The sequence below is a fragment of the Budorcas taxicolor genome, chromosome 11, assembly GCF_023091745.1.
Source record: "Budorcas taxicolor isolate Tak-1 chromosome 11, Takin1.1, whole genome shotgun sequence".
NCBI lineage: Eukaryota > Metazoa > Chordata > Mammalia > Artiodactyla > Bovidae > Budorcas > Budorcas taxicolor.
Genome location: NC_068920.1, coordinates 39,628,147 through 39,655,297, shown reverse-complemented (window position 1 = coordinate 39,655,297; position 27,151 = coordinate 39,628,147). Strand labels below are relative to the sequence as shown.

The 27,151-nt window shown below is 40.7% G+C and overlaps 1 protein-coding gene across 1 annotated transcript; it reads left to right on the top strand.

Moving 5' to 3' along the window:
• Window positions 1-994: 994 nt before the first annotated feature.
• Window positions 995-26,838, top strand: MEP1A (meprin A subunit alpha). Its single transcript, XM_052649407.1, has 14 exons — window positions 995-1,063; window positions 1,149-1,173; window positions 1,262-1,312; window positions 2,333-2,373; window positions 3,702-3,777; window positions 6,653-6,770; window positions 9,608-9,783; window positions 15,360-15,581; window positions 16,061-16,210; window positions 19,835-20,050; window positions 21,830-22,303; window positions 23,774-23,947; window positions 25,070-25,367; window positions 26,682-26,838. The coding sequence occupies exons 1-14, from the start codon at window positions 995-997 to the stop codon at window positions 26,836-26,838; spliced, it is 2,247 nt and encodes a 748-aa protein (XP_052505367.1).
• The last annotated feature ends 313 nt before the right edge of the window (window positions 26,839-27,151 follow it).

Here is a 27,151-nt window from a genome sequence, read left to right as displayed (position 1 = left end):
CAAAAAATGAAACAGTACTGTTGGGGCCACATGGATGGACACAGATATTATCATACTAAGTGCAATAAAGCAAATGGAGAAAGACAAATATCATATGATATCACTTATGTGGGGAATCAAAAAAAAAGATATATTTAGTTTATTTTCAAAATGGAAAGAGACTCACAGACATAGGAAACAAACTATGGCTACCAAAGGGGAAAGGGGGAAGGAGGGAAAATTAGGAGGTTGAGACTAACATATCCACGTTACTATATATAAAATATATAAAACAGATAACCAACAAAGACCTACTGTATAGCACAGGAAACTCTACTCAATATTTTGTAATAAACTATACAGGAAAAGAATCTAAAATATGTGCATATATATATAAAACTGAATCACTGTGCTATACACCCAAAACAGATATAACACTGTAAATCAACTATACTTCAATTAAATGTTTTTTAAAAGATTTTTATTGAAATAACATTGAGTTTATAGACTAATATCAAACGAATGGCCATCTTTATTATACTGAGTCTTCCTGTCCATGAATATTTCATATAGTAAATAAATATATATGTGTGTGTATGACAGCTCTTTATGTTCTTCAATAATTAGTTTATATTTACATACAACTCTAATTCATTTTTATTTAAGTAATTTGTTATCATTTTATAGATAGCTTTTATTCCTATTATGAAGTGGATCTTTACCTGTTATATTATGCTATGTATATGAATGGTTATTGCTGGTATGTAGGAATGTTACTTATTTTTATGTGCTCATCTCAGTATTAACTTTTTCAAACTTCTCTAGTCTCTGGAACTTGAGCTTTTCTGTGAAACTTTGTATCTGTCCTCAAACCAGCAAAGATAGTTTCTCTTGTGACTTCAATGCTACAGAACATATGTAAGGGTCAAAGTTTCTAATAAGACAGCCAGAGCAAGGTCCAAGGTGTCTTTGCTTATCACAAAATGTCTTTGCTAAAATCTGTTCACTTGCAACAATGATTTGGACGAGATTGGCTTGCATTCTTTCTTTCATCTTGTTTTTTGCCCGCATAGCAGCTGTATCGGTAAGTAGAGTTCTGCTCTTCAGGGTATTTAGAAATATTAATTCTAGTATATGTTATCCTTTTTCTGTATATTTATTTCTTTCAGATTAACCACCTTTCTAAAGGAAGTGGTAAGAACTAATTGAAATACATAGAGAGGTTTCTGAACTTTTCTTTGCTCAGCAAGACTGATAACAATTTTCTCCCCACTTTTAACAGTATATGATGGAGAATTTGACGAACAGAAGGATATTTCAGAAATCAACTTAGGTGGGTGTAATTTCTGCCATTATTAATATCTTTAAATAATTTAAAACCCCGTGATAGAATTGCTGAAAATCTCTTAACTTTCAGAATATGATATTGAGTAACTTTAGGAGAGAACTATTCATTGGTGCTTCATTAGAATTTTCAGCATTTCTGAAAAATGGAAACATGAAAAGAGAATAATGGTTAGACTGAACTTTCTAGAACTAGTGAGTATTCAGTGGCTCTAGAAATATATAACAAAATTTTTGTTTATAAAAAATTCATTTTTCCAGTCTTCATTTTGAAATGATCACCTAGTACCTCACTTCCTATCTCAGAAGTCCCATTTTGATCCCTCGAGTGCAAGAGTTTTGATACCGATGACCAAAAAGTTTCCTTCTAATTCACCTCTCACTTTTTAAGATTCTTGGACAAGGTTTCTTTTTTTTCATTGAAGTACAGTTGATTTACACTATTACATTCCTTTCAGATGTACAACATAGTGATCAAATATTTTTATAGATAATATTCCATTCATAGTTACTATAAGATATTGGATACATTTCCTGTGCTGTACATTGTATCTTTGTGACATTTATTTTATAAACAGTAGTTTGTACTTCTTTATCCCCTACCTTTCTCTTGCCCTTCCTAACCTCCTTTTCAATCTTCACTGGTAAACAGTTTGTTCTCGGTGTCTCTATGTTTGTGTTTTATTATTCACTAGTTTGTTTTATTTTTTAGATTTCACATGTAAGTGATAACATAGAATACTTGTCTTTCTCTGTCTGACTTACTTTACTAAGCAGAATACCTTCCAAGTTTTCTTGTTCCAAAAAATGGCAACAGTGGATGTGACGATATATGATATTATTAGCTATTTACATTTGTTCAATTAAAATGGATTTTCGTATTGTTTTAAAAAGAGTTTAACCACATAAAGATCAACAACTAAAGACAACAATGGAAAAGACTCATTTTATAAGAGATGCATTTTAGCAATTCTTGTTCAAATCTTTCTCTTTTTAAATCCACATCTAGCTGCAGGATTGGACCTCTTTCAAGGGGACATCCTCCTGCAGGTGAGTACCTTCTAGGGACACCAGAACATTCCCCCAGGACTGGCTGTGACAGGACAGTGAGCCTCTGCTCTGTGTCCAGCCCTGAGATGACCATTATGAAGATGAAAGAATCTCAGCCATAATTTGTATGGACAAAGACTTCCGCTTTGGTTGCTGGTTAAAAAAAGACGAAATCATTAACGACCAGAAAAAAGAGTCTATAATTATTAAATTCCTTGTCCACCCAATTTTCCTAAGAAGTGAAGAATGAGAGAGAAGGAAATCCACCACCATACTGAAAGTGACTATTTCAGTTTTGAGGAAATGTAGGTCTCTTTCGTTGTTGTTCAATCGCTGAGTCACATCTGACTCTTTGCAGTCCCATGGACTGCAGCACCCCAATCTCCCCTGTCCGTCACCAGCTCCCAGAGTGTGCTCAAACTCATGTCCATTGAGTTGGTGATGCCATCCAACCATCTCATCCTCTGTCATCCCCTTCTCCTCTTGCCTTCAATCTTTCCCTGCATCAGGGTCTTTTCTAATGAGTAGGCTCTTCTTCAGGTGACCAAAGTATTGGCGCTTCAGCTTCAGCATCAGTCCTTCCAATGACCATTCAGGGTTGGTTTTCTTTAGGATTGACTGGTTTGACCCACTTGCAGTCCAAGGGACTCTCAAGAATCCTCACCACCACGGTTACTGCTACTGCTAAGTCACTTCAGTCATGTCTGACTCTGTGCAACCCCATAGACAGCAGCCCACCAGGCTGTGCCATCCCTGGGATTCTCCAGGCAAGAACACTGGAGTGGGTTGCCATTTCCTTCTTCAATGCATGAAAGTGAGAAGTGAAAGTGAAGTCGCTCAGTCGTGTCCGACCCTCAGTGACCCCAAGGACCACAGCCTTCCAGGCTCCTCAGTCCATGGGATTTTCCAGGCAAGAGTACTGGAGTCGGTTGCCATTGCCTTCTCCAACCACCACAGTTAGGAAGAATCAGTTCTTTGGTGCTCAGTCTTTTTATGGTCCAACTCTCACATCCATATACGACTACTGGAAAAAACATAAATTTGACTATATGGATCTTTATCAGCAAAGTAATATCTCTGCTTTTTAATACGCTGTGTAGGTTAGTCATAGCTTTTCTTTCTAGGAACAAGCATCCTTAATTTGGTCTTAAAAATTTATCTGGAAATTTCTATATTGTCTATAATGAATATTTATTGTTTTTATAATTTGAAGACAACTTGACTGTTTGAATAGTGTGACAGATTGTTTGTGATGTGGGAGTTTACAGAAGGGGAAAGGAAGCCAAGGAGACCAGCTGCCCAGTCAGCTTTGCCTTTTGTTTCTGCAGAATTCCAGAAATGGCCTGAGAGACCCGAGCACCAGGTGGAAGTTCCCCATTCCTTACATCCTGGCTGACAACCTGGGTAACATTAATTGTTCTGCATTAGAAGCCTTGAGTTGAACTCTTCTCTCTCCCCTCTCTTCCTGGTCATCAGCTTCAAAGTTGAGTAACTGCCAGCATCTAAGGGAGTCTCTAAGCTCTGAGGATTCTTTATCTTATGGAAATCCATGCTGCTTAACCAGTCTAAGATACAGAATATCAAATAGTGCTTTTTAAAATGCAGAACACACTAACATGTTAATTAGACCAAGAGAGCAACACAAAGAACAGAAACGAAATACGATTTGACATCATAGCAATGAAAAATGTGCACCGGAGATAAGAGTTTGTTTCAGTTCAGTTCAGTCACTCAGTCGTGTCTGACTCCTCGTGACCCCATGAATCGCAGCACGCCAGGCCTCCTTGTCCACCACCAACTCCCGGAGTTCACTCAGACTCATGTCCATTGAGTCAGTGATGCCATCCAGCCATCTCATACTGGGTCGTCCCCTTCTCCTCCTGCCCCCAATCCCTCCCAGCATCAAAGTCTTTTCCAATGAGTCAACTCTTCGCATGAGGTGGCCAAAGTACTGGAGTTTCAGCTTTAGCATCATTCCTTCCAAAGAAATCCCAGGGCTGATCTCCTTCAGAATGGACTGGTTGGATCTCCTTGCAGTCCAAGGGACTCTCAAGAGTCTTCTCCAACCTGTTTAAGTAACTCTAAATATGGTACCAGGATACCAGTTTCAGCATATTGATTTCTTCCCTTTCTGTTGCAAAACAAACATGTCACACTTTTGAGAAATAGAAAAGGCTTTATTTCATATGTTCATCATTCTCGTTCCTTGGTATTAAAATTTTCTATTCTTCTCTATCTCAAGAAAAAAAGTTAGATTTTGCTCATTGTTGGAAATAATAGTTGGTGGAAATAAAATAAATATTAGAAGCCATGTGTGGACACTGGCTGACCTCAAGCAGCTGACTGACGGCTCAACAGCCACGATGACGCGCTGCCTGTCGGGGAGGCCCATCCTCTGTGGATGGGAAGACTCCAGAGCAGAGGGGAAGCTGGGACAGCGTTGCTCAGTCTTGATGAGCTGCTGGGCTGCTCCGGCTCTCAGGAGACGTAGATTGTGTTTCAAGATTTTCCATCACTTTTGTCAGTGTTGCTTCCAGCGCCTTTTCTGGAGAAGAGCTACATAGAAACAAGTGCTATTGTTCTCAGTTATGTTCTCCATTGGAGTATAATTGCTTTACAATGTTGTGTGAATTTCTGCCGTACAGCAAAGTGAATCTGCTGTGTGAATACATATATCTCCTCCCTCCTGAACTTCCCTTCTTCCTCCCCTCCCAATCCCACCCTTCCAGGTCATCACAGAGCACCTAGCTGAGCTCCTTGCGCTACACCATTGGCCCTCACTAGCTATCTATTTTACACATGGTAGTTTGTGTATGTCAGTCCTAATCTCCCAATCTGTGCAACCCTTCCCTCCCCTCACTGAGGCCACATGGCCACTCTCTACGTCTGCGTCTGTATTCCTACCCTGCAAACAGATGAGATGGGATTTTTAAATCCACCACTCTCAGTGTTTCCACCATTTGGGTTGAAGATAACAAAAGCAACACAGTCTTATAGACAGCATGACTTTAATTATAATCAAACTTTTTTCTTATATTTTGTGGCAACCAAGCTGTCTGGGGTACATATCTTCAATTTAAAGCAGTTACTCCATGAGAACACATAAAAGTTCATGAAAACCTTCGAACAGGTTTAATGCATGCTCTTGCTGTTGTTGTGTGTGATGTTTCTATAATTTATTTACTAATTATTCCAATGACTTCCTTTGATGACCTTAATATGATTTTATGACATCTGAGTGTAGAGTCTCCAACTCAAGAGTTCCTTAAATAAAGACCAGAAAAATGTGAGATAAGTACATGGTAAAGTGCCAAAAATGATAAACTCTTTGGGAGAATCCCCAAAAATCAAGTATGCAAGAATACAATTTAACTTTATAGAACTTAGCTTAATTTTTAACTTAGAGACCTACAACCAACGAGTTGATGGGGTTAAAATCCACACACACACAAAGCAAGAAACGGTCTCCTTTCCTCTGGTGTATCTTTCTCCTCCACCTCGTCCTTGTCTTACGCAATACCAAGGTAGGCACACGTGCAGGTTAAGCAAGAGGAGTGACATTTGATCTTTGGTCATCAATCCACAAAGGTTACTAACAGGCATCTACTGTTCTTGCTGACTCAGGTACATAGGTTTTTGCTGCTTTGGTTCCAAACTTGGGTTACAGAAATCTTTTCTAAGGCTGTCTGCAGAACTCCCTGTCTAGCCTTGTCATCTCATGGGGATCCTATAGGGAAGCTGCATAAATATTACACTTAACTTCTTATGATTTCAGAACCCTCAGACCTCTCTCCGCTGTCTTTCTTCAGCAAGAGGGAGAGTCTCTTTAGATTGGGGGAAGGAACCCCACTCTCACTGCTTCTCTCCAAGGTAATTTATCTGTTTTTCCAGAAGACAGAAGTGACGTCAATTCTGTCTTCTGCTCGGCCATATTGGTCTCTTGAGGCAATGCACTCAGAATTTTTGCTTGAGGGAAAATGAAAGGGAGAAAGTGGGGAAATTATTTTATGATTTTGTTCAGCCACACATACCATAAGTGTATTGTTATTTTGTAGATAAATATATATATATACACACACATTATGTATTTAACATTTAGTGTGTTTATATACACAAATGGTTTGTCAGTTTTAGTTTCCAAGGGCTACATTTACTATCAAAAAATTTATCATGGACTTCAGTGGATTTGATACAGCAGCATGAGTTTCTATGTTTCTAGGTTATATATATTATCCAAGATCTAGCTAAGGCTCATTGATAGTTTTATTGATTTCTACAGCACTGAATGCCAAAGGAGCCATTCTCTATGCCTTTGAAATGTTCCGCCTCAAGTCCTGCGTGGATTTCAAGCCCTATGAAGGCGAGAGCTCATACATCATCTTTCAGGAGTTTAGTGGGTGAGTATGAAATGTTACAGAGTGTGAAATCCGTCCTCTGATTTATAAAAAGCGACACATCCCTTTCAAAGACTAAACAAAGAAATTGGAAAGAAACTAAAAGCAAAATCAAATATTTCACTGTGAATTTTTTAAAGTGGCATCACATTTTTATTGTGCTCTATAAAGAATGCATTGTTTGGATACCTCTAGGAACCAGGGAGACTCATCTCAGTTCTTTTCTGGGTTGAGGTCATGTTTTAAGTTACAGCCTTTTAAAAAAATCAAGTTTATTAAAGCTGCATTCTCTTGATGGTACTGTTTTCGATTATTAGTACTCCGTTGGCTAGACTTTTCTGAAAAGTTCTATCAATGTAAGTGATATTATATATTTGCTTTTCTCTTTCTGATTTACTTCACTACGTATGAAAGTCTCTAGGTCCATCTGCACCTCTGCAAAAGGCACAATTTCATTCTTTCTAATGGTGGAGTAATATTTCATTATATATATGTACCTCAGGCGTAGAGAACAAACATGGGATACCAAGGAGGGGAAAAGGGGATGGGATGAGTGGGAAGATTGGGATTGGCATATACACACTATTGATACTATGTATAAAACATGTAACTAATGAGAACCTACTGTCGAGCACAGGAAACTCTACTCAGTGCTCTGCGGTGACCTAAATGGGAAGGAAATCCCCCCCAAAAAGAGGGGATATATGTATACATATAGCGGATTCACTTTGCTGTTCAGCAGAAACTAACAGAACATTGTAAAGCAGCTATAGTCCAATACAAACTAAAAACAAAAAGACCTACCTGGAGGTTTCTCTTCATATTGCAGTTCCCATCACAGCCTCTAGGTGTTGCCCGGATTTGGTTGTCTAGTTGTGAATGTGGGGATTTTGTTTATCCCCATGGATGACTAACAAAGGTAAAGAAGGAAGTTAGCGTTCGTTTTAGCTTCTAAAGAAAAGAGTCTTAGACCTCACAAGGTACGCACTTGGCAGGAGGGGCCGTGGGGGTAATAACAAGTGAAAAGCTCTAATATGCTAGGGTGAGTGCAGACGCAGGGTCTCTAACACAGCCGGAATCGAAGGGTCAGGGGAAGCAGCGCTGAGCGTCAGAGAGATGCCGGAGGGAGAAGACTGGAGAGGCAGAGAAGGCGGAACAAATGGAGAGCGGGAAGAGAGGGGAAATCCTGCATAACACAGGAGCTCAGCTCCGTGCTCTGTGGTGGCCGAGATGGGTGGAATGGGGGAAGGGTGAGAGGGAGGTCCAAGGGGGAGGGGATATATATATACATATAGCTGACTCGTGGTGTTGTACAGCAGAAACTAACATTATAAAGACATTATACTTCAATAAAAGATAAACAGATAGTAAATTATAAAGTCTTTTGAAAATAAAATTCTTTCGTAGAAAAAACAAAACAAAACATCAATCTAGGGACTCTTATTGCCTGTGATTGGGATGTCTCTTAGATTTAAGTTAGAGGGAGAGGAAAAGGGAGGAAGAAGTTCCAAAGAATGACTGGCCCAAAGCACCCCAAACCCTTGGAGATACTGATGCTCTGAAGCTGGAGGTTAACGGGGCTCTTCCAGAAATATAAGTCAAAATTTCAGAGTGGTAATGCTATGGTATTTTACGACTTATACTTTTCTTTGGGGGAGGGATGCTAAAAATGATAAATAATATATGCTTCCTCTGGATTGTGGATATCTTGCAGAGTAAATTCTGACTTGGTAAGGAAATGCAAACTATCTGAGAGGCAAGGCGAACATGGTGATATTTGCATAGCTCAATACATTTACTAAAGATCGTTGAATTGTACCCTTAAAATTGGTGGATTTTATGGTATGTAAATTACACCTTAATAAAGTTGTTAGAAAATAACTAAGATTCGTTTTTGAGTAGAATTCAAGTCTATTAGCATTTGAACATATATGATGTTAGCAATTTGGGGAAAGCAATAGCAGGTAATTTAATGTGATTGTCACCAAGGAACTCACCCTTCATTGGTAGCATTTAAAATAGTTGGTAAATCTCTCATTCTGTTGAGCTCTGGTCAGTGTATAGAGCCTTGTTCCTCAACTCAAAGGGGGCAAGGAGACAATTTGTGTACAGCTCCTGGTTTGCTAATAGAGATGGAAAATCAGGTTTCTGAGCAAAAACAAAAGTAATTGGGAAAAAGAGGGAAAGAGCCTGCATATGAGGAATTTAGAGTATCTGACAGCATTTCCTGAGTCCACTATTTTCTGAGGGAATTTATGGGTCCTTCTTGCCTAGAGCCTTTTAGACATAAGCTAGGCAACCTGCTGTGTGCTGTCATAATGCTGCAGATTGGGAAAAATCCCAAGATATGAACTTGATGAACTTGCATTTTTAATAAGGGTCTTTTTCATAATCATAAAACATATACCTTCTCATTACAGGAAATTTGAAAAGTCATTAAAATGTAAAGGAGAAAGTATAAATCAACCACAGCCACCACTCAGAGACACCTTTGTGGTATAAAAGCAATAGCGTTATTTTTTGGAATGCCCCATGGGTTTGTGAAGGTGAAGAAAATAGCCATTTTTTCCTTCTTTTTACCTGATGCATTATTAGGTTTGATTTGCTTCTAAGTAGATACCACTTTTATAACGGTCTGTCACTTGTAAAGCCTACATAATAATCCCTCCAGGAAATGTTGCTTTTTTAACCAGTCACGCAGGTTGAACCATTAGCTTATGAAAAGGCTAATAATAACTTCTTCTTAAAATCAAACCTAACCTTCAGATTTGTATTCTGGAAACTGAGGAATTACAGCCACTTGAAAATTTTCTAAAAGAAAATGTCTCTCCTTTCTAAAGGTGCTGGTCTGAGGTTGGCGACCGACACGTGGGGCAGAACCTCTCCATTGGTCAGGGATGTGACTATAAGGCCATCGTTGAACATGAGATTTTGCACGCTCTGGGGTTTTACCATGAGCAGTCAAGGACAGACAGAGATGATTATGTGAATATCTGGTGGGATGAAATACTTCCAGGTGTGTATGAACCCAAGGTGGTTGGGTGGGATTTGCTATTATGTTTATCACTTGCTGGGATCAACCCTGGGATGACCAGGCCAAACCTATGTGTGAACAGGAGCTTCAGTTTCTCCAGGAGGAACTCAGACTATGACCTCTCCTCTGGGCTGAGTTGATCTGATCATAATTGATCCCAGATAAGGGTCTCAGGAAATGAGAAATGTTGTTCATCTCAATATGGGGTTGAAAAGTTAATCAGATGCTTTTGTTTTGCTTCAGTGTTATTGCTGAAACTATCTAAAATTCTACTTCCTGTCTTAATGTGTAAAATGAACTAGATCCTTGAGGATGTGAGGGTCCTTTTTTTCTGGATGTGAAATCTCATGTAACTTAAGGAAAGTAGAAACTGTATAATAACCTTGAGACACTTGAGGATTTTTGTGCTCTACCAAATCAACGATAGATGTTTAAAAATAGAACAACAACTACATTAGAAAAAAAAAAAAGCTCTTTTAGTTGAAATTATACTTATTTTGTTGACTGTAGCTAATAGTTTGGAGTTTTGATTAACCAAAATGTATAAATCTTTTCTTTCTCCTTCCTAAGTGACTTTTTTTTTTGCCCCCAGCCCATACTTTGTAAAGGATAACACAGTTTTATTTCACATATTACTATTTTCTGATGTTTTTTAGTTTTGTTGAATTCCCTTCAACACTACCTAGCTTCTTTGTTTGAGACAACTAAGCCGAATGCTTTTGAGTACATGAAAATATTACTGTCAAAGAGTTGCCCAGTGGGTGGGGGGAAATTTCATGCTGTGTTTCTGAAAACACTTAGTTTTTAAATAGGAATTAGTCCAGGAGGTGGAAAAGCATTATTTTTGGCAGTGATAGCTTAATGAAACCTTAATGGATTGGAAATGCCTTAGCAATGACCACTCGTGGTTTTCATGAAGCAAATCATGGCCTTGTAATTATCTGTTTCATTTAGATCTCAGTTTCACGTATGACTTCATGGATGGTAGTGCATCTCTAATAGTTTTATGAACTTGGAAGAACTGGCCATACTTTAAAATAAAATGTGAATCCCCAAAAGACTTCTGCCAGAAGTAGCTCCTTGGGAGGAAGGTGCATCACTGGTTCTCACAGGAGGAGGGCGTACAGATGGCTAATTCTATCAAAAGCACCTATGGGTTTATAGTACGTGTCCCTCTCGACACCTCCTATTCTGATATTTTATGAATGTGGAGTGCTGGTGGGAGAAGGAGAAAGCATGTGGTTTGTAAAATCCTAATCCAAGGACTTCCCTGGCGGTCCAGGGGTTGAAAATTCACCTTCCGATACAGGGAGTGCGGGTCTGACCCCTGGTTAGGGAGCTGAGATCCCACACGCCTGTGGCCAAAAAACTGAAACATAAAAAAGAAGCAATATTATAACAGTGTCAATAAAAACTTAACCAAAAACCCTAATCCATTACCAGGTATGAAATAATAGATCAAAAACATATGCTTGTCTCCAGGTCTAATTGCTTTATATCTGGGTCTGAACCCAGACCCAGAGTAGAGGGGACAGAAGAGGGCAGGTCAAAAGTCAAAGGAGTAGAGGGGATAGAAGAGGGCAGGTCAAAAGTCAAAAAACCAAATCTCAGAATATGAGGCTCAGGGGGTTTTTAGACTTTGTCTGTGTTTGCTAGAGGCCTGAATTTCTCACTTTCTCCTCTGTATACTTAACTCTGCTGAAAAGGACATGAGGAAGCAGAAAATATGTGCATTTTCAGGTCTTGAAGAACATGATGCTCAGAGCTTTTAAGATGGTTTTAGGCTAAATGAGGGCTTCCCTGGTGGCTCAGTGGTAAAGAATCCACCTGCAATGCAGGAGTGGTGGATTTGATCCCTGGATGGGAAGATCCCTGGGAGGAGGGCATGGCAACCCACTCCAGTATTCTTACCTGGAGAATCCCATGGACAGAAGAGCCTGGCAGGCTATAGTCCACAGGGTTGCAAAGAGTCAGACACAGCTGGTGATTTAGCGTGCATGCAGGCTATATAAAGGATCTTCCTTTATACAAAAGAAACTTTATATATCTTCCTTTATATAAAATTTATAGATCTTCCTTTATATAAAGAAACTGCCTGTGATGCGGGAGACACTGGTTTCATCCCTGGGTTGGGAAGATCCCCTAGAGTAGGAAATGGCAACCCACTCCAGTATTCTTGCCTAGAAAATCCAATGGATAGAAGCACTGATGGGGTGCACGGTCCATGGGGTCGCAAAAGTCAGACACGACTTAGTGAGTAAACAACAACAACAAAGGCTATAGGAAATCCCCTTTCTTGAGGGATTCTGCACATTTGCCAGGAGAATTTGCAGATGTGCTCAGCTCTGGGTTGAGCGTGGATGACTCACCATGTTTGCTCATCTCTGGTCTATGTTTTCATCAGGTGTAATTCCTTATATCTAAACTGCCTACCCTCACTGGAGAAATGTTCTCAAGCGAGACATTCAGTCCAATTAAGATCATAAGCAATGGCAGTATTATTACTCAGGGTAATTCATGACTTTTGCTGCATCTTGTCTCCAGCTGATGGCAGTCTCATTATTTAACCTAAGAAGAGGCTTCCCTGGTGGCTCAGAGGGTAAAGCGTCTGCCTACAATGTAGGAGACCTGGGTTCGATCCCTGGGTCAGGAAGATCCTCTGGAGAAGGAAATGGCAACCCACTCCAGTACTCTTGCCTGGAGAATCCTATGGACAGAGGAGCCTGGTAAGCTACAGTCCGTGGGGTCGCAACGAGTCGGACACGACTTAGCGACTTCACCTTACCTTACTTTACCTTAGAGACTCTATTGGCAATACAATTCTCTCTCCAAATCCATCTCTGTTTCTGAAGTCAGAATTGTGTTTTCTGAATCTGTTTTTTTCCATTAAGGAGAACACTTCTGAGGTTTAGCAGGGATCTGCAAATTACAAAACTACAGCCTGTGGGTCATATCTGCTTTTGTAAATAAAGCTTTATGGAAACACAGCCACTCCCACTTGTTTATGTATTACCTATGGTTGGTTTTCAGCTGTTTATCAGTAGAGTTTAGTAGTTGTGACAGACACCATACAGCTTGCAAAGCCAAAAGTATTTTCTACCTGACCTTTTACATAAAAGGCTTGCCTATGATCTCTGCTTTACAAGGTCACTTCCTCTTCAAGCCCTCTGTTACGAATTCCTTGAAGGCAAAACCATGCCTGTCCTAGTCACTTCCAGGGGCCACCACCCACCTAGCACAGCTCCCAGTAAATAGTAGGCATGACAAAACTGTGTTGAATTAAATTTTAAAATGTATCAAAAACATTTATTGGGTAAAGCATTCTGATAAGTCCCCTTGAATAATAAAGAATAAAGTCATCTCTTCTAATCCAATGATTATATTGAAAGTTAAGGAAAGCAGCTGGTGAATTGAAAATTCCTTGCCTAAGATGCTGCTGAGAGTCACCAGGAGATCCCAGAACTTAGTCCTCAGTCCTCATACCACTCTGATGCTTTTTATCATGTTACCCTCTTAACTGCCATCGAAGGACCACGTGCTCTAGAAGAAATGACTTTCTTCCTTCCCTATTTGGGTCATTTATTTCTTGCAGTCAGTCCTACCTTTGATCCCTCTTGGGTTAAGTCCCCACAAAACCCTTGTGAATTGGAAGGATGAAACATCAGTATTCTCGTTTTATAGTTAAACAAGTTTTTGATCAGAGGGGTTCACGGACTTTTCCGAAAGTATCTGGAGACCACCTGCCAGAGTGCTCCAGTCTTGAGTGTACCTGCATTGATTTCTTTGAAAGGTGATCACATTTTCTTCTAATTATTAAATACCATTGGATGGGAAGCTAAAAAGGGAGAGGGAGATGAAAGTGGAAAGTTATGATTGGGAGAGTTGAGCATTCTCATTCAGTTTTCCTGTCACTCCCTAGGGAGAAAATGAAAAATCTGTAAACTTCCCATTCCTACAGCCACAACAGTAAGTTACTAGTGGCTGCTGGATTAAAAGGACATGTGAGTGGTATCTCATTTTGACATTTCACTTTACAGTGCATATTCTCTTCCTTGGCCTCATCTCATCAAAAATATTTTCCTTTTCTATTTTGAAAGGAAAGTCTGTTTTCTTCCTATTTTATTTTTTTCATCATGGGGAATTTTATGGAAAAGGAGAATGTGAGCCTTGATTTATCGGATGCGATGTTCTTGTTAGCTGCTAACCTTTCCCTTTGCCCCTCAGGTTTCTTTTTCCTAACTTGTTGGAGAGTTGTCCAGGTATAACTCTTGGTGGATGAGGTACTAGGCTGTTAGTGAGATGAATCAATCCTGAATATTTTTCTGAATTCAAAAATTCCTTTTTTCTGCCATAAGGAATATCTGCCTCCACTTTGATAGCTTATCTTCTCTTTCTTAAAGTCTTATGCATACACACACATGTGTATGAATAAAAATGAAACTTTGATTTAAATATACATTTAACAACATACATTTTATATTATATACTATTATATATGTGTATCAGTCAGTTCAGTCACTTAGTCGTGTCCAAGTCTTTTCAACCCCATGGACTGCAGCACACCAGGCCTCCCTGTCCATCACCAGCTCCTGAAGTTTACTCAAATTCATGTCCTTTGAGTCGGTGATGCCATCCAACCATCTCATCCTCTGTCTTCCCCTTCTCCTCCTGCCTTCAATCTTTCCCAGCATCAGGGTCTTTTCAAATGAGTCAGTTCTTTGCATCAGGTGGCCAAAGAATTGGAGCTTCAGCTTCAACATCAGTCCTTCCAATGAACACTCAGGACTTATCTCCTTTAGGATGGACTGGTTGGATCTCCTTTCAGTCCAAGGGACTCTCAGGAATCTTCTCCAACACCACAGTTTAAAAGCACCAATTCTATGTGTATATTTGTTACTAATATAACATGTACTTTAATATTCATTATAATAATTTTATATACTATTATATAGCATTCTAATACATTATAATAGGGCTTCCCTGGTGGTTCACTGGTAAAGAATCCATCTGCCAGTGTAGGAGATGTGGGTTTGATCCCTGTGTCGGGAATATTCCCTGGAGAAGGAAATAGCTACCCACCTCAGTAGTCTTGCCTGGAAATCCCATGGACAGAGGAGCCTGGTGGGGTATAGTCCATGGGTTGCAAAGAGTCAGACGTGACTTAGCGGCTAAATAACAACAGTACATTGCAATATTATTAGTAAATATTAATAAATACATAATAATTACATATATTATGCTGCTGCTGCTGCTAAGTCGCTTCAGTCGTGTCTGACTCTGTGCGACCCCGTAGACGGCAGCCCACCAGGCTCCCCATGGCCTGCAGCCTACCAGGCTCCTCTGCCCATGGGATTTTCCAGGCAAGAGTACTGGAGTGGGGAGCCATTGCCTTCTCCATATATATTATATAATTATAAAATATGTTAAATGTGTATATATACTTAAAGAAATTTTATTCTGCCCCCTCCCCTTTTTGGTCTCTGCTTGAGTACCTAGTCAAAGGGTAGGATAGAGAAATGGCATGACTACTCAGGACCTATGGACTCCCTTCCTGACAGGTTACCAGCACAACTTTAATACCTATGATGACAACTTCATCACAGACCTCAACACACCCTATGATTACGAGTCTCTGATGCACTACCGGCCTCTCTCGTTTAACAAGAATGATAGTGTCCCTACCATCACGGCCAAGATCCCTGAGTTTAACTCCATCATTGGGCAGCGTATGGATTTCAGTGCCATTGATTTGGAGAGGCTGAACCGAATGTACAACTGCAGTGAGTACCTCTGAGTCTGAAGACTGGGTACCCCCATTGACCTTATAGGTTTTCTGTACATTTTCCTTTGTGTTAATTTCGTGATTTCCTGTCCATTTCATTAAGGGAAATGCACAGACTACATAAACTTAGTTTCTCTCTCCTTAGAAAAAAATACAACACCTACCTGACAGAATGGTTACGAAAATCAATTATGTAGTTGCGTTTTATGAAATGAGAGTATTGGACCAATGAAAGGAGCTGGAATTGTCCTTCTTCTTTGGCTTCCTTCTGAAGGATGCATCATCACGTAAAGCTCAAGATAGTTACAGGCTTGAAAGTATTTTGCATCTTGCAGAATTCTTTGTCGGGCTTAGTGGCTCCTAGAGCCATCTAATCCTCAGAGAGGAGTCGTCCAAAGTGGCTTCACTAGTCTTCTGAGACACATTCTTTTTGTATGCCTCAAGTGTTTAACCAGGTGACAAAAATATCATTTGCAGCCACAACTCATACCTTTTTGGACCATTGTGATTTTGAGAAGGCAAACATCTGTGGGATGATTCAGGGTACCAGAGATGACACTGACTGGGTCCATGAGGACAATACTCAGCCTGGACAAGCGGATCACACCTTGGCGGGACAATGCACAGGTCAGTAAAGGCAGCGAGGAGCTACGCTGAGGTGGCCCACCAGATTCAAGGGGTAACGGCAGCCGCAGGTTTTGCTTCAGTAGGAATGTTTGTTATCAAACCTGACACTCTAAATGAGGACAAAGAACATTTCTCATATCTTTATTATTAACTCAATAGAAAGCATCCAGGTTCTGGACATGCAAAAGAAAGATAAGCAATAACAAAACTGATACAGACAGATGGTTGATAAGATACAACTTTGTACTTACAGATTGTCTATTTTATATACAATAGTGTGTAGTGCAGGGTACTATACTCATTATTTTGTAATAACTTATAAGGGAGAGTTGTAGTATATACATATATATAATATACATATATATACATAAAACTGAATCACTAAATTCAGTTTATATATATAAAACTGAATCATTGTGCTGCATACTTAAAACTATTATGACACTGTAAATCAACTATACTTCAATAAAAAAATTTCAATTAAAAAAAAAGGATGAAAGTTTGTAAATTAGGGTAATGTCTCTAGAGCAGTGCCCTCCAATAGAACTACAATGTGAACCACATATGTAATGTAAAATTTTCTAACAGTCACATAAGAAGAAACAAAAGAGTCTCTTCAATAATATATTTTATTTAATCCAGTATATCCAAAATCTTAGCATTTCAATGTGTAATCAATATAAAAGCTATTAATGAGGTACTGCACCCTTTTTTATAGTGAGTATTTGAAATTCTGGTGGTGTTTTTTCCTTAAAGCACATTTCACTTTGGACTGACCACAGCTCAAATGATTGATCAGCATGCATGTTTGGTAGCCACCATAATGAATAGCATAACTTCAGATAGTTCCTACACATGATTTGTGCAGTGAAAAAAAAAGCCATAAAATCAGGGGAGACCTGGGTTTAAAATCTGGCACCATCTGGCTAATTGTGACCACAAGAAGTTGTTTTTGTTGCTGCTGTTAAGTCTTTTGGCTTTTGTAAGCCATCAAGCTTGGAGAAGGAAGTGGCAACCCACTCCAGTATTCTTGCCTGGAGAATCCCATGGACAGAGGAGCCTGGGGTCCATGGGGTCACAAAGAGTTGGACGCAACTGAGCGACTAAATAACAATAACAAGCCATCAAGCTATTGATACTTCATTGTGAGCATGGAAGGAGATAAAGCATACAGAGCCTTAAAGGGCAGACCAGCCGCTTCACTCCCTATTACTTTTTCCTCCCATCTTTCCCTTTTCTCTGGAGGTTCTATTTATCTTTAAATTTCTATCTTAAGACCCTTTTATTATGTGCTTGGTATTGAAATCATGGCAACCCTATTTGCAAGCAGGTGGGGTAACAGATTATAATTGCCCTTTAAAGACTGGGCTGTTATCAAGTCCCTTAGTCCATACCTGTGTGACTGTTGGTTAGAGTTCCTTCACAGAAGGAACCCAGCTTATCACCAAGATACCAGGCCACCAGGGGGACTGTCAGAGGTTGTAAACCATGGCCCCTCTTCCTCCCACCTTGATAGAGGGTGAAAGTCTCTGTCACATATCAGATTATTAAATGTATAATCTCCAGTGTCCAAAGGGTGGTTTATACCTGAAGTTCTCTCTCAATCCCCATTGTAGCCTCTAATCTAATCTCTCCTGTAGGCTTGCTACTAGGTTAACGTGCAAGTTCCAGCTAAACAGAAACGTGATCTCTGTGTGAGAAGAATCTGCTGACTGACTATTCTAGCACTTTAGTAGGAAAGGAATGGACCACGACCCAGAAGAATGATCTTGAAAAACTATCAGGTTAACTTGATCAGCCACTATGCTTCTTCCACAGGAGGCACTTAATGGGACCAGGTTTCCTCTGCTAGAGAGCACTGCATTATTTGGGTAGATGCATAGACCCAAAGAGCTTGAAGGATAGAAGCCACTTCCCACTTCTCAATTCCCAGAGAGATGAGTGCACACCCAGTCAGTGGCAGCATCAGGGCAAGAATTCAGGTCTCCTAACTCCCCGATCTGAGTTATTGAATTTGCACTTCACACTTCTGACTTTGCCTGGTGGCATTCCTGATCAAGGACCACCTAGACACCTTCTTAGACCTGTGAGCTCTTGTTTATCTTAACCCAAGCCCTCGGCAATTCACAACACGTAAGTCTCAGGCTTGTAAGATCAAGTATTGAGAAGAACATACAGGAAAATATAATTTTCCCTGATGAAATAGTAAAGCCATTACTGTATTTTTCAGCTTTGTGGAAAGCTTATTTAAACATTATTGCTTGCAGTCAATGAGGAAGGCATGTGCCCCATGTATGAGGCAGGATGAAGCAGGGATTTATAGTGTCACAGAATGCAGAACTGTACCAGATGTTCACTTCCTTTTTACTTGGTGAAATGTTCTGAGTGGAGCATTTGGTAAGAGGTTGAGTATTCAGTTCAGTTCAGTTCAGTTCAGTCGCTCAGTCACGTCCGACTCTTTGTGACCCCATGGACTGCAGCACACCAGGCTTCCCTGTCCATCATCAATTCCCGGAGCTTACTCAAACTCATGTCCATTGAGTCGCTGATGCCATCCAATCACCTCACCCTCTGTTGTTCCCTTCTCCTGCCTTCAATCTTTCCCAGCATAAGGGCCTTTTCCATTGAGTCAGTTCTTCACATCAGGTGGCCAAAGTATTGGAGTTTCAGCTTCAGCATCAGTCCTTCTAATGAATATTCAGGACTGATTTCCTTTAGGATGGACTGGTTGGATCTCCTTGCAGTCCAAGGACTCTCAAGAGTCTTCTCCAAGGCCACAGTTCAAAAGCATCAGTTCTTTGGCACTCAGCTTTCTTTATAGTCCAACTCTCACATCCATACATGACTACTGGAGTAAGTTTAAATGACTTCTTTATATGTGAGAATTGTTCATTGCCCTTGACTTTGAAGAAGTGAGCTGGTTTTCCAAGTGATGTATGTGTTTAGCCACTTGCCTGTTTGAAGGGAGAGAATTTTGAGATACCTGAGTTGGGTGAACCCAACCTCTGGCACAAATATAGACCCTTTACCTCCTATTTTAAGTGTCCTTCCAAGGCTTTCTTTCCATTCAGGAGAAACCTTCAATTGGTCCCTAACATGCCTTGAATGCCTCTTCTTTCAACATAGGAAAGGTGATTCTTTACTACTATCTACACCCAGTTATTAGGCTAGAAAAGGTTGAAACTGAATCCTTATCATTGTGAATATGTAAAATCCAACCCTTAAAACTTTGAATCCCACAGTTTTTGACATAACTAGGAGGCCAGCTCTTTTCCTTGGGATGACTCTTTAACAACAAACTTAATGAAGAAGATGGAATTCATCTCATAGACACTAAATTCCATCAAACTTTGCTTAAACCCTGTATTTCCTTAAGTCAAAGTTGTACATTCCCTAGCTTTGGGAACAAAGGTGATCAAAAAGAGACAGTGGAGTGCTACGGCTTCGACCAGCAGTTCTGTCGAACTGTATTTACTGACAAACAACCTTTCGATTTTCCCCAAAGAGCTCTAGCCTTTGTTGCCTGGATAAGGGCCGGGGCTCACTGTTGTCACCTTACCTGGGCTGAGGGAAGCCGGGGGTGTGGATGGGCAGAGATGGGACTTTGGGGTCCTCTGTCCATAGGCGCCGGCTACTTCATGTACTTGAACACCAGCTTCGGGGCAGCGGAGGAGGCGGCCATGTTGGAGTCTCGGATTCTTTACCCAAAGAGGAAGCAGCAATGCCTGCAGTTTTTCTATAGAATGTCAGGCAGCCCTTCAGACAGACTGGTCATCTGGATCAGGAGGGATGACAGTACTGGCAACGTGCGCAAGCTGGTCAAGGTGAAGACCTTTCAAGGTACCTGGAGGCGTCCTGCGGGGACTGATTGGGCTTCACACCCAGGACTGTGCTCTTTGCCCTCCTTCCCCTCCCCCGCCCTTTCCATCCTCCTGCCCGTCTCCATTCCTCCACATCCTCCCAGTCTTCCTCTCCTCTGTCTCCTCCTCCTTTTCCTTGGCTTCCCTTCTTGTCTCCCAAATGCATAATGCCTGGCATGCTTTAACCACTCAATGGATGCTTTAACCATTCAAAAGCTGCGGTTTCAGGTGAGGGTGAACTATACTATTGTAAGAGGCCAATCAGGGAAAGAAGAAAGGAAACAATTGGAATGTAAAAATCCAGTTTTCTCTGGAACTTTGGAGAAAGCCAGGACAGAGAAAACTGGTGATTCAAGGGTGGAGACTGGAAGGTTAAAGGAAGCAGGAATTGATGCTGAGGGAAAGAACGTGGTTAGATAGTGGACCACAGCTGTTTCTGCATCTGTTTCAGCAAAGTGAAGGATACCATTATTTAATACACTGAAGTACCTCGAAACCTACTCATGAATTTGGTGGAAAGTAAGCCATTCATATACATTAACTTCATTAAAAATCATTTATATATTCCTAAGTGATATTTTGTGTATTTCTATGAAAAGATCGCGAAAATCATATTAATAAAATGCCAAGGTAGTTAGGGGGATGTGAGAGCAATCTGACTGAAAATCAGGATCCAGGATTATAAAAGCTAAGTACTTACATTCATTTTATTGTGGTGGTGGTTCATTCATAAACAGAGAGGGAAAAATGTGTTTTTCTATTTTTTTCATTCAGCAAAGAATTTCTCAATTTAAATGAGGAGTCCAGGTAAAGGAAGCATTCTCTGTACTTCCAGAAGAAGTGGCTGCTCTTTCGTAAAAAAACATTTTTTTTGGCTGTGCCATGGGACTTGTGGGACCTTATTTCTCTGACAAGAGATCAAACTCATGCCTCCTTTATTAGAAGAGTGGAATCTTAACTGTTAGACTGCCAGGGAAGTCCCAAAAGCCAGTCAATGTTGGTTTTATTTATATACTTTTTAATATTTTGGCCATGCCTCCGAGTATGAGGGATCTTAGTTTTCCAACGAGGGATTGAACCCATGCCCTCTGTAGCGGAAGCATGGAGTTTTAACCACTGGACCACCAGAAAAGTCCCCATAAGCTGCTGCTCTTGAAGGGAGGAGGCTTCCTTTGTAAAAGACTACTCAGAAGAACAGGGGCCCAGATTATCTCTACTCAGGCCACTCTGTGAGTAGAAAATGCTACAAATAATGGTTTTGAGGAGTTCACTTTTCTGGCTGAAATTTACAGAGCATCTTTATTAAATGGAGGGATGACAGGTAGGTGCCCTTTAAGAGGCGAGAATTTGCTGTGTTATAAGGATTGTAAATACGGACATGTGAAATTGCCATCTTTTGACTTCTGTCTTATCAAATGTTTGGAGCATGCAGTGCTAATATTAAGGGATATGGTGCATTTGTACCAGGGGAAAGAACCTGCAGAATGAAATAATAATGGAAAACAAATTCATGATAAAGATTTTCATGATAAATCAGAGTGGGTCCTTTTTTGCTTTCTTTCTTGTTTAGCTGTTTTCCCATATCAGACATGTGACTTTGGAAACATTCCTTAACAAGTTTATAGCAGATCTCTCCTGTGTTCATTTGTGAAGATTACATGAGATCATTCATGCAAAGCGCTTGCCACAGTACCAGGCTCGAAAGACTGCTCCAAAAATGTTGGCCACAGTTGTCACCAATTTTATTCTCTATCCTCAGGAGATTTTGACCACAATTGGAAAATTGCCCATGTGACATTCAGAGAGGAAAAGAAGTTTCGCTACCTTTTCCAGGGCACAAAAGGTGACCCCCAGAACTCGAGTGGGGGAATTTACTTGGACGACATCACTCTGACGGAAACCCCATGCCCCACGGGGGTTTGGACAGTCCGGAATTTCTCCCAGGTCCTGCAGAACACGGTGAAAGGGGACAAACTCCAGAGCCCTCGATTCTATAATTCAGAGGGCTACGGTCTGGGGTTGACCTTGTATCCTCAGGGCAGAACGAGCTCTGGGAGCTCTGGGTACTTGGGACTCACCTTTCACCTGTGCAGTGGAGAGAACGATGCTGTCCTTGAGTGGCCAGTGGAGAACAGACAGGTGATCATGACAATACTCGACCAAGAAGCCGATGTCAGGAAGAGAATGTCCTCCAGCATGGTGTTTACTACCTCCAAGACCCAGACATCTACAGGTAGGCGGTTGGAAGAACTGCTCCTCCACCTGGAAAGGCCAACCGATACGGTTCCTGTCTGTGTAGGAGAAATTAACTTTCTTCTCACACTTCCTCCTTGGGCACATATTGGTATATCCACTGCTGCTGCTGCTGCTGCTACTAAGACTACCATGCCCGAAATAGAGAGCTAGTGGGAAGCTGCTGTATAGCACAGAGAGCTCAGCCAGGAGCTCTGTGATGGCCTGGAGGGCTGGGTTTGGGGATTGGGAGAGAGGGGATATATGTATACTTATATACTTATATACTGGCTGATTCACGTTGTACAGCGGAAACCAACACGACATTGTAAAGCAATTTACATTATAAAGCAATTATCCTCCAATTTAAAATAAACTTTAAAAATATCATCATGTTGGAGCATTAAGTTAAATTTTTATTTTTTCTTTAATTGATGCACAGTTTATTTACAATGTTGTGTTAGTTTCTGGTGTACAGCAGAGTGATTCACTCATACATATATATTCTTTTTCATATTCTTTTCTCTGATGGATTATTATAGGCTGTTGAATTTAGTTCCATGTGTCATCCGGTAGGACTTTCCTGTTAATCTATTTTATATACAGTAGTTTGTAGCTGCAGATCCCAAACTCCCAATTTATCCCCCCTACTCCTTTTCCCCTTTAGTAACAACTTCGTTTTTCTAGGTAAATTAAAATTTTCAATGTCATTTTCTCTCGTGTTCATAAATTCATCCATCGCGCATCTAGTCAGGATTTGCAATGTGCCAAATTCTGTGCCAGTTCCTTAGAATACAAGCAAATCAGGCAGATTCTGCTTCACTGAGCTCAGTCCGAGAAGACAGATCCTGCTAGTCATTTATTAAATACTCAGAATTTGTGAGGCTCTGTGCTGAACTGATGCACTGACTCCTAAAATATTACTGATTGCCAGTATGTCTAGGAAGCAAATTTGCATAACAAAGGAACGGGCAAGTTATTATTATTGCTTTTTTCAAAAGAAGAGACGTAAGCCTTGAAAGGAAGATGATATAGCTGTTTCTTCCCCTTCATTGAGGAAGTCACTCAGGAGTGGGCCATGACCCTTCAGAGCAGTGGTTCTCCGCTCCTCCCTCTCCCAATTCTCAGTTTTAATTCTCCTGGAAAAAGTAAATAACCTGATTTCTTTCCAACACATTTTTTTCTGATTAACAAAGCCCTTATGGATAAACAAGGTGCTACTGTATAGTACAGAGAACTATATTCAGTATCCTATGATAAACCATAATAGAAAAGAATGTTTAAAAAATGTTTATATACATACATGTATAACTGACTCACTTTGCTGTACAGTAGAAATTAACACACCATTGTAAGTCAATTATATTTTAATTAAAAAAAAATCCCGCAAAACTCTCTATACTCATCAAAGACAAATGGAAAGTGAAAGCTAAAGCGATGATGTGACTTTCTGTTATCTGTAACTGTGCAGCTATAAATGGCTCCGTCATCTGGGACAGGCCCTCAGTCGTGGGGTCCTATGACAACAGCTGTCACTGTTTCAGAAGCATTGACTGGGGTTGGAATGCTGTCATCTCCCACCAAATGCTGAAAAGGAGAAGCTTCCTTAAAAATGATGACCTTATAATTTTTGTGGACTTTGAAGGTATTTTGCTGGCTTTCCTGAATATGTAATCCTATGTTCTGGGTGTTCTACTGATTCTACATGGATTTTTAAGCAGCTCATGAAAGGTGGGGATATTCTGGGGGGCAACTAGGTTAAAAAATAGATGTGCTCTAAGGGAACGTTTTACTCATTTTTTTTCAAAGATTTCTATCTTGATTTTAACTGTCCTTGGAAGAAACTACAATTTTAGTGCCATCTTTTTGCATAATTAATCAAATGTGACAGTTTTCAGACTGACTTCAGTGTAGTCTCAATCAGTCTATCCATGCTCACGTTATGCTTCTTTTTTTAAGTCAGAATAAATAAAACCATGATTGGACTACTTTAAAAAATAAACACAGCATAAAAAGAACGAAGTCTTGCCATGTGTGACGACATGGATGGACTTGGAGAGTATTATGCTTAATGAAATCAGTCAGAGAAAGCCAAATATTCTATGTTTTCACTTATATGTGAAATCTGAAAAACGAAAGAAATGAACAAATATAATAAAACAAACTTACAGATATAGAGAACCAGAGTAGTAGAGGAAGGGACAAATTAGGGGGAGGGGATTAAGAGGTACAAACTACTATGTATGAAATAAATTACAAGGGCGTAATGTACAACATAGGGAATATAGTCAATATTTATAATAACCTTAGGGCTTCCCTGGTGGCCTAGAGGTTAAAGCGTCTGCCTCCAATACGGGAGACCCGGGCTCTATCCCTTGGTTGGGAAGATCCCCTGGAGAAGGAAATGGCAATCCACTCCAGTATTCTTGCCTGGAGAATCCCATGGACGGAGAAGCCTAGTAGGTTACAGTCCACAGGGTCGCAAAGAGTCGGACACGACTGAGCAACTTCACCTTCACCTATGGGGAGTGTAATCTATAAAAATGTCAAATTACTATGCTGAACACCTTAAAACTAATATAATATCTGTCAGCTATATACATCAATAAAAAAATAAATAGCTGACATGAAAAAAATCTGCTGGATTCAAAGCCACTTTCCTGTGTCACTAAAGGTGAGGTCCAAGAGAGATGGACGCGGCCCAGGGACTTTCTCCGGGAGTGGAAGTGCATTGTTGCCCTCATGTTTCTTTGTCTATTTCCTCAAGATATCACCCATCTTAACCAGACTGAAGTTCAAGTTGAAAACAGCAGGCTGAGCCCCCAAGGCCTTGTTCTCCATGGCCAGGAGCAGCAGACCTCAGAAGATTTGAGAAAGGCCCTCTTAGAGACAGCCCTCCCGAGCAGCCTGGACCAGGGGCAGAGCAGCCGACAGAAGCGGTCAGTGGACAACACGGGCCCCTTGGAGGACCACAATTGGCCACAGTACTTCAGAGACCCGTGTGACCCAAACCCTTGTCAAAACGAGGGTATCTGCGTGAACGTGAAGGGCATGGTGAGCTGCAGGTAGGCTCTGTGGTCGGGGTGATGGGGGGGGCACAGGTGAGGGGTGGCAGAGAGGAGCCCCATGTCTTCTTACCCTGCTAGAAGTCACAGTCTCAGGTCAGGCGTCCGTAGCATCAGATGGTCAACTGTGGCTGCTCTTGACTTCGAGGCTGTGCCCCGAATTGACTGGCAGAGCAAGGGTCCTGCCAGAGCAGAAGAGTCCTGAATCTCCTCTGGGGCATCGTCAACAACAGCTTGAATGTTGTTGGAATTTTGAACTCTCCTCCTTGGTCCTGAAAGTGACCCAGAGCTTTTAGCTTCCATGCTCTATCACAGTGAGACTCAGGACCAAGCTTAAATCTTCCCTGACTACAGATATTATTATGAGTTATTAATTATGATTATTTCTACTGTCCACTAGTTCGTCCCATAATCATAGTTATGTTTTCAATGATAGTAATAAAAATACCTGATATTTGGGGGCTGCTTACTGTATGTCGTGTGCTTCCCCAAGCAGTATGTATTCATGATCTGAATTATTCCTCACAGCCACCCTGTGACATAAAGTCCCTTCCTTTATGGCATAAGAAATTTGAAACTTAGAGACATAAGTAATTTGTCTGTAAATGTTGGAGCTGGGACCTGCATCCAGGTCTGACTGTTTGTACTTAGTTACATTTAATAGTTCTCTTGATAATGCTTGTTACTTGTATAAAATATTTCATAAAACGATGTATGGGATGACAGAAGCATCACTTTCATTTGACACAGTAGTAGCAGATGTGGGAGCTGGTCTGATACATTCAAAATATTAACATTTCTTCTCACCTCTTTTTTTTCTTTAAACTTTGACTTTTTTATTCATCATGGATTTTTGTATTATTTTTTCCTTTTTTTTTAATAGTAAAGAAAATTTTCTTTAATTACTAAATTTTTTTCTTGGCCACACTCTGTGACATGTGGGATCTTAGTTCTCTGACCAGGGATCCAACCCAATGCAGAACCTGTTCTGCAGTGAAAGTGCAGAATCCTAACCACTGGATTACCAGGAAGTTCCCTTCTCAGCATTTTTTGATCTCCACTTTGTTTCTTCTTTGTTAAACTTTTATTTTGAGATAATTCCAAATGTGCAGATACATTGATACAATACTACAGAATTCCCGGTAGTTAGAGTCAACATCTTCGGTAACCAAATTCCAATTAGCAAAGCCAAGAAATGGGGGTTAACGAATGCAAATGCTCTTAACAAAGCTGTTGTCGCTGAGTCGGTCTCTTGGTCAGGAAGCCCTGGGGGCTTATGTGGTTCCCACCCTCCCCTCTGTCCTGTCTCCCCAGGTGCGTCTCAGGTCACGCCTTCTTCTACACGGGGGAGCGATGTCAGGCCATTCAGGTGCACAGCAGCGTCCTGGGCCTGCTGATCGGAGGCGTGGCCAGCGTGATCTTCTTGACCTTCACCATCATCTCCATCCTTTACCAAAGGTCAAGGCAGTGATGCCCAAGGACGTCAGCCAGAAGCAGAAATGCCCCCTGCCCTTAGGCCCTCCCTTTGCTTCCGCTGCTCAGTGTAGTTTGGGGCTGTTTTCTTCAGCCTCGTTTTGCCTCCAGCCTCCTGTGTGACCCTTCTGTTTTCTATACCCCTGCCCCCACATGGTTCTGTTACCCTGCTCCGTGCTCCCAATGTACCCAGGGTGTCCTGTGACAGCACTCATATCACTTGATTGTAAATTATTTCTTTAATAGACTGTCCTTCTCAAAGACGGTAAGCTCCATGTGGGCAGACCCTCCTTTACCATGTTAGCCCGATG